This window comes from Chlamydomonas reinhardtii, chromosome 15 (genome assembly GCF_000002595.2).
Source record: "Chlamydomonas reinhardtii strain CC-503 cw92 mt+ chromosome 15, whole genome shotgun sequence".
Taxonomy (NCBI): domain Eukaryota; kingdom Viridiplantae; phylum Chlorophyta; class Chlorophyceae; order Chlamydomonadales; family Chlamydomonadaceae; genus Chlamydomonas; species Chlamydomonas reinhardtii.
The window spans coordinates 23,784-31,702 of record NC_057018.1 but is presented as its reverse complement, the minus strand read 5'-3'; the positions used below and the strand labels follow the sequence as shown (position 1 = coordinate 31,702).

Here is a 7,919-nt window from a genome sequence, read left to right as displayed (position 1 = left end):
CGGCGCGCCTCACGTGGTAATGCGGCGAGTACGGAGTCTTTGGAATGAGGGGGATCCCCTGGTGTGTCAAAATGTGACACGGCGCAGCGCATGACTAAACGCTTGTTGGGAAGTGCGTTTGCATTCCCGATTGTGGCGTTATAGTAAAGGTAGTGGTTGATGATGCTCATGTCAAACCTGCCCGCTTGTGTGTAAGCGTTTGCCCACCCGTCGCGGTTTGGGTGTTGCATTTGGTTCAGTACAGCTGTTACTGCGTTGGCATGTCTCAGCACATCGAACGGATCAATCCAGGAGAATCCTAGCATGTTATTTATGGCATGGATGCCGCAGAATCCGAGTTGCTGTGTCTGGCGGTAGCTTGTGTTTGAGAGCCCGGGGGGGTAGTGTAGTGGCTGTGGACGGGTCGGATTGGTGAGTTGGGCTGTTGTTTGGTGGATAGCTGCCTCCCTCCCTCCCTCCCTCCCTCCCTCCCTCCCTCCCTCCTATCAGCTTCGGCCGGGGCAAGGGTGGGGGAATGCAGTCAAGGGCAGTGGAATGCAGTCGGCACTATGCTCCAGCCTCAGTCGGCGCTGCAACTCATCTTCAAGTTTGAAACTTGTGCTTTATGTTAGCGAATCTGTGGGCGCAGGATGTAGAGCAGTCAACAAGTAAGGTCCGACCTCGGTGTGAGAAACGTCAACTTGTTTTTGACAGCTGTTACAGACAGGCATAGTGGCAGCTAAGACTTGCATATAACCAATTAAAGTTATCAATTGTAAACATCGTTTAGAAGCGCTGACTTGGTTGGCGAGTCAGCGAGTCAACATGGCTGCAACCTCGCTTGCGGGCTCGCATGCAGACCTTCACCTTCCGCCACGATCTGCCCGATTTGAAGAGCTAAACTTGTATTAATTCTTTCTACTTATTCATTACAATAATTAGAGTCCCCAAACTCGGCCTGGATAGAAAGATAACTGTTTGCTCTCACCACCAGGGGCCACGTGAGTGAGTGCAGCAGTCCAGCCACGCAGCCGTTTGGCCTGGCTTTTGATTCAATACATATAGCGACTGCCGTTGTATGGCTGGTACCATCCGGAGCTTGCTGGGGTGAAGCGATTGCTGACTTGGTGCCGCCGCTGTTGTCCCAGGCCTGCAAAGGGCATGAGGCATACTGGTCTTGCCACGCCACCATGCTGTGGCTGCTTCAGCTTGCACCTGCAAAGCTGTCATTCACATATGGCACAAACTGATTGTGCTCAGCATGGCTGCACATTACTTGACTGCATGAATGGTACCTAGCCCTGACCCATGAAAGGGAAGGGGAGCACACATGTGCAGAGCCGCATGGGGCACTGCAAGGGCTGGCACCACGGCTCCTAGCTTGTGGTTGCAATACAGACATGTCAGGCAACATTTGCACACATGCACCTGAAGGGTCTTGCACAGGGGTGAGTGGGGCAGGCAGGTTGGATGGGGGGTTAGGCAGCACAGCCCCCTTGTGTGGCGGCCAAGGGGACTGAGCAGCATGTGCTTGCACACCATGCATGTGTCAACATGTAACACAGCACAATACAGTATACAGTTGGATCTGGGTGAATGGCAGGCCACAGTGGTGCAAGTATGCGGGGCAATGGAAGTCCCATCCCTTCCCACCTACTCATGTGTGGTGACAAGGAAGCAATGGGGCATGCAAAGTCATTGCTATGTCCCCAAATCACATTGCGGTCACCCACAAGTGATCCCAACAATCATTCTAGTTGTAATTATGCAAATTATGCTGTGCAAATCGTTTCTGACATGTCAAACTTTTCAAACCCCTCAAAACCCCCCCAAACCCTGATTTAGGTCACCCTGCTGCCAGGGGCCACGTGAGTGAGTGCAGCAGTCCAGCCACGCAGCCGTTTGGCCTGGCTTTTGATTCAATACATATAGCGACTGCCGTTGTATGGCTGGTACCATCCGGAGCTTGCTGGGGTGAAGCGATTGCTGACTTGGTGCCGCCGCTGTTGTCCCAGGCCTGCAAAGGGCATGAGGCATACTGGTCTTGCCACGCCACCATGCTGTGGCTGCTTCAGCTTGCACCTGCAAAGCTGTCATTCACATATGGCACAAACTGATTGTGCTCAGCATGGCTGCACATTACTTGACTGCATGAATGGTACCTAGCCCTGACCCATGAAAGGGAAGGGGAGCACACATGTGCAGAGCCGCATGGGGCACTGCAAGGGCTGGCACCACGGCTCCTAGCTTGTGGTTGCAATACAGACATGTCAGGCAACATTTGCACACATGCACCTGAAGGGTCTTGCACAGGGGTGAGTGGGGCAGGCAGGTTGGATGGGGGGTTAGGCAGCACAGCCCCCTTGTGTGGCGGCCAAGGGGACTGAGCAGCATGTGCTTGCACACCATGCATGTGTCAACATGTAACACAGCACAATACAGTATACAGTTGGATCTGGGTGAATGGCAGGCCACAGTGGTGCAAGTATGCGGGGCAATGGAAGTCCCATCCCTTCCCACCTACTCATGTGTGGTGACAAGGAAGCAATGGGGCATGCAAAGTCATTGCTATGTCCCCAAATCACATTGCGGTCACCCACAAGTGATCCCAACAATCATTCTAGTTGTAATTATGCAAATTATGCTGTGCAAATCGTTTCTGACATGTCAAACTTTTCAAACCCCTCAAAACCCCCCCAAACCCTGATTTAGGTCACCCTGCTGCCAGGGGCCACGTGAGTGAGTGCAGCAGTCCAGCCACGCAGCCGTTTGGCCTGGCTTTTGATTCAATACATATAGCGACTGCCGTTGTATGGCTGGTACCATCCGGAGCTTGCTGGGGTGAAGCGATTGCTGACTTGGTGCCGCCGCTGTTGTCCCAGGCCTGCAAAGGGCATGAGGCATACTGGTCTTGCCACGCCACCATGCTGTGGCTGCTTCAGCTTGCACCTGCAAAGCTGTCATTCACATATGGCACAAACTGATTGTGCTCAGCATGGCTGCACATTACTTGACTGCATGAATGGTACCTAGCCCTGACCCATGAAAGGGAAGGGGAGCACACATGTGCAGAGCCGCATGGGGCACTTAGGGTTTGGATGGGACCCCTTCTGAATGCGTGCAGTGCGGTATTTTGCTGTCTAGGATCCGTGGAGAGGACGAGGCTCCGTTCCAGCCGCTGGGGCGGACCAGGGAGGGGCAGGAGTCCTGGCCGTGGCCACGAGGGCCCCCTCCCACTGCCTGTTCTACCAAAGTTTGCTGCCCCCTTCGCACTGTCCACCTGGAACGTGCATACGTTTGCTAGGCAATGCAAACACTGTGATGCCTGACCAGCGGAGCCCTAGCACTCACCCTTCGAAGGACGACGAGGCCGGCGCGGCGCCCCCCTGTGGCGGCGGAGCGGGCCAACGGTCGACCCGAGCCCCTTGGACATTGGGCTGGCTGGCCCTGTAGTGGATTTTGCAGCCGGTGTCATGCTGTAAGTTCTTTTCAATGCTGAAGAGGGTTATGGCAGCGCCCGCAAGGTATTCGCGCTCAGGTTTCAGCGGCACTGTTGACATTTGCATGGCATGCAACCGCGTGTTGCAACAAGAAAGCTAAGCAGCAATAGCGGCGCTTGTAAAACATATTGGTTTAGCTTACCAATAAGTTACCGCGCTGCAGCCCTGCTCGCGGGGCTGTTTCGCGTTGCCAACCGGACTCCATACGGTTTGCTCGGCGCTAATAACTTGCTTGCACAGTAGATTGGCGTGCTCTTAAAAGTTGTTATGATAGGTATTGGGTTAGCAAGTAATGGGAGGGGCGGCCTTTTATTTCGCCGTGGCTGCGGTTGTGGGAATGCGCTGACATCTATCACCCGCCCGGGCCTTTCATGGTGGCCATTGTCAAACAGGTGCATGACGCGGTTGCAGGCTCAGTTCAACCGCAATGGCTCCAATTACTTCGAGAAGGCGGAGGGGGATCAACATGAGAAGAAGGGTAGGCTTGGGGTCCGGACGCAACACCACGGTTGTGGGAATGGGGCGACCGTTTGCCCAATTTTCGCCCACCAGGTCGCGGTTAGTATCAATATTTTGCGTCTTGTCAGCTACAACTTTTGTTCTTTCAGTGCGATTGCAGTTCATGATAATAAACCAAGCCGTGCGCTGGTATCAACAATTTTAAAAAATTCGCCTTTCCCGACTGCGCTCGTCACTCCTCTTCTGTCCACTCCTTTTTTTGCTACCATTATGCTACCATAGCGCAATGCAAGCATCTGCGCGCAGCAGCAAGAGATCGGGGCGAGGAGCAGCAGCGGCAGCAGCAGCGGGCCCCACCCTGCTCCAGCGCGGCTGCAGATGTAAATTTGCCGCTGCCCTCGTGGGCCTTCAGCCGCAGGAGGAGTATTGCTCACTAAATCTCACATCAGATTACAGGAGTTGGACTGTGATCCGTGACAGCTTGGGCGGCAAGCTGGACGCCTCCGCCTTGCCCGAGAAACCGCCATACGGCACCGCCTGCAGGCCTGCATCCCGCCAGGGCCTTTCATGGTGGCCATTGTCAAACAGGTGCATGACGCGGTTGCAGGCTCAGTTCAACCGCAATGGCTCCAATTACTTCGAGAAGGCGGAGGGGGATCAACATGAGAAGAAGGGTAGGCTTGGGGTCCGGACGCAACACCTCCGATGTGCACACCACGGGACACGTGTACGCCACACACTTGCCCCTTACCCTGTCCCATGGCAACCACTCCTCACCTTACCTCATCTCCAACCTGACCTCATGCCACCCCACAGCTGGCGCGTGGAGTGAGGACAAGACCATTCCCATCCCACCGCCAGCCCTGTCAGCGGAGATGGAGGCAGAGCTGCGGCGGGTCCACGCTGAAGAGGAGGCAGCTCAGGCGCGGGCAGACAAGGCCCGCGCTGAAGGGGAGGCAGCCCAGGCGGGCAGCAGCCACACCAGCATCGGCGAGCGGCCACCCAGCAGCAGCGCGGCGGCACTAGCAGCAGTGGCCACTGCAGCACCGCCTTTGGAGCAGCCGGGGCCATCACGCAAACGTGAGCGAGAGCCAACAGCGGATGAGCAGGACGACTTGAAGTACTACCAGTTCAAGGGCATGTGGAGGGACCTAGACACTCCGCACAAGAGGCGGTTTGTCACGTGCGTCATGGGCGCAGGGAGCCCGATGGAGAAGCTGGCTCCCTCCCCGCCGCCGCCGCCGCCGCCGCTGCAACCCCAGCCACCCCAGCCGCCCCAGCTGCCCCAGCCGCAGCAGCAGCCAAAGCAGCCGCAGCAGCCACCGACACAGCACGAACCACAACCTACAGAGGCCAGTGGCGGTGGTGGCTGCAGCGGCATTACTGGTGCCGCACCAGCAGCAGCCACGGCGCCCTCGTGCGGCAGCGGCAGGGGCAGCAGCCGGCCTGAGCCAGGTGGTGGTGGTGGGCCCCCACCCCACACACCCTTCGTTCCCAGCAGGCTGGGGTCGGGAGGCAGTGTGTCGCCTGAGGCGCTGGCGGCGTCGGCTGGGGTCAGTAGCAGGTGTGCGGGTGGCTCGCTGCGGTGCAGCGGCAGTGCCACTAACTTGCTGCAGACTCAGCAGCAGGGGCTTGGTGTGGCTGCTGGGTTTGCAGCAGCAGGGGGGAACCCGATGGCGGCGGGGCTTCATGGCTCCCAGCCCCTATCCCCAGGGCTGTCGCAGCAGGCGCCGCCACAGCAGCGGGAAGAGGAGGGGGAGGAGGAGGCGTCGGGTGGGGAGGGTAAGGAGGAGGGAGGGAGTGGTGATGAGGCGGCGGCGTGCCTACCACCACCACAGGTGCTGCTGCCGCCGCCACCGCTGCCTCTGGACCCCAGCAGCCAGCTGTTCGAGGGTAGCATGTCCCAGGCAGAGGTTGCTGACGCAGCCGATGTGTTCTACGACCTGAAGCACGAGGCAGCAGCAGCAGAGGAGGAGGAGGAGGAGGAGGAGGCAGCGGCGGAGGAGGGGGGCACGGCAGCCACGGAGGCCACGGAGGAGGGTGGGGAGACCACAGCAGCGGCAGCAGCAGCAGCAGCAGCGCCGGGTGCTGTTGAGCCTTCGTTCCCTCGGCTGGTTGAGTCTCAGCACATCGACGCCGCCCTGAACCCTGGGGAAGTGAGTATGCTGTTGTCGTCTGTGTCAGTGTCTTGTCACCTTTCCTGCCCGCCCCGCCTGCCCACCTGCCCGCCCTCCCCACCCCACCCCACCCCACCCCACCCCAACGCTGTGCCCTCCCCTCCCCTCACCCATCATCCACTCCTCACTCCCCATCCAATGACTCCCTCACTTCCCAAACAGAACAACGTCGGTGGCGGCGAGACCATCACTGGGACGGGCTTCTACGGCACCATCAACGCTGCCTGCACCATGCAGATCTTCTTGGTGCTGTTCGGCATCCTGAGCGGCGCCTTTGCCTGGCCTGTGATGTTTGATGCTGGTGTGGGCCTGGGCAGGCCACTGGTGGCGGCCTTCACTCGGGGCCTGTGCGCATACGCGTACGGCAACGACTCCTGCCCGTCCAGGGTGGACAAGGCCATCAAGTTCATGCGCATGTTCGTGGAGTTCATCAAGAGCAAGGGCGTGAATGTGACTGCCCAGTTCCTGGCGCGGCGACCTGCTGTCTTCGCCATGACAATGGAGGTGGGGTGTGTGGTGGGGTGGGTGCGTGGGTGGGCGGGTGGGTGCGTGGGTGCGTGGGTGTATGGGGTGTGTGGGGTGTGTGGAGCTGGCGTGGGTACCTGCCCCACGCCTCCCCCTTCTCCCCCTTCCTCCCTTCCCCCCACACACGTACACACATCCTCCCTTCTTCCCTGCCCTCCCTCTCTGCTCTGCCCCTCGAACAGGACATGGCCAAGGTACCCCAAGGCCTGGAGGGCGTCACGCACGTGTTCACGTTCTGGCAGGGCATCCCCGCCTCAGCAAAGGATGCGCTGGGGGCCATGTTTGCGGCCTCGTCCACAACCGTGGGCATTGCGGTCGTGGACAAAGGAGCAGGAGTGCTCATGGAGCGGCAGCTAGGACAGCACGGGTTTGGGCCACTGGAGCTGGTGAAGCAGTTTGCTGTGCGCATGTACGGCAGCAACTCCCAGAAGCAAGTGTGGGTGTTCAAGAAGCCCGGCGCAGTGTACAGGGAGCTGCCGGAGGAGAAGCTGGTGGACTACGCCCCCTACGTCCACCAGCCGCACCTGCCCGTCCCCCCGCGCATTGAGTGGATGCACGCGCTGTACCAGGCGGCGCTGGCGGAGGAGGCGCGGAAGTATAAGCTGTCTGTCGCAGAGGGCAAGGGAGAGAGGGACAGGAGGCCGCCCCAGAGGTTTGGCTTCTCGTAGCGAGCGAGCAAGATGTTCTGTAGCAGCAGAGAAGGAGGAGGAGGCAGGCAGGCAGGAAGGGAGTGGAGTGGAGTTGAGGCGGAGGCAGCGGCAGAGGCAGCGGCAGAGGCAGAGGCAGAGGCGTGTGTGCCCACATTCATTCATGATGCATTGCAAAGTGTCAAGAACATACTGTACCTATGATTAAGCATTTTGATTATGAAGTAATGAAGGGTTTGCGCGGGCGCGGGGCGGTAGAAGCGATGAGGGAAGAGGCGTGCGAGGGCATGCGGCCGCGCCGGGGGGGGGAGAGCAGGAGGGGAGAGGGGGACGGCGAAGTCCGGAGCGAGTTCGCTAAGTCAGTGCAGTGTTTACCTGGTGACTCGATGCAAATATATAATACAACTGATCATTTAAACATGTAATTTATCAGCTGGCCAATTCGCTGCATTCCAGACCACTCGCGCGCGACTCGGGGTCCCGACTCGGCGGCCCAGCCGGCCCAGCCGCCCCAGCCCTGCCCAGCCGGCCCCCCTCGCCCCCTTCCTCCCCCCCTCCCCCCCCCTGGGCAATTGAGGGTACTATCAGCTGGCAAATCCGGTGTATTTCAGACCACTCGTGCCCAACTCGGG

General features: G+C 59.0%; 1 protein-coding gene across 1 annotated transcript; it reads left to right on the top strand.

Moving 5' to 3' along the window:
- The first annotated feature begins 4,072 nt into the window (after positions 1–4,072).
- Positions 4,073–7,724, top strand: CHLRE_15g634582v5 (uncharacterized protein). The gene is made up of 4 exons (XM_043070489.1): positions 4,073–4,612; positions 4,755–6,094; positions 6,278–6,619; positions 6,823–7,724. Exons 1-4 carry the CDS (start codon positions 4,531–4,533, stop codon positions 7,306–7,308), a joined length of 2,250 nt encoding a protein of 749 aa, XP_042916347.1. The 5' UTR covers positions 4,073–4,530; the 3' UTR covers positions 7,309–7,724.
- The last annotated feature ends 195 nt before the right edge of the window (positions 7,725–7,919 follow it).

Excerpts from the sequence above, each read along its gene's own strand:
- CHLRE_15g634582v5 (XM_043070489.1), top strand. The coding sequence starts at position 4,531 with ATGACGCGGTTGCAGGCTCAGTTCAACCGCAATGGCTCCAATTACTTC. Across the intron at positions 4,613-4,754 it reads GGATCAACATGAGAAGAAGG|CTGGCGCGTGGAGTGAGGAC; the intron begins GTAGGCTTGGGG and ends GCCACCCCACAG. Across the intron at positions 6,095-6,277 it reads CCGCCCTGAACCCTGGGGAA|AACAACGTCGGTGGCGGCGA; the intron begins GTGAGTATGCTG and ends CTTCCCAAACAG.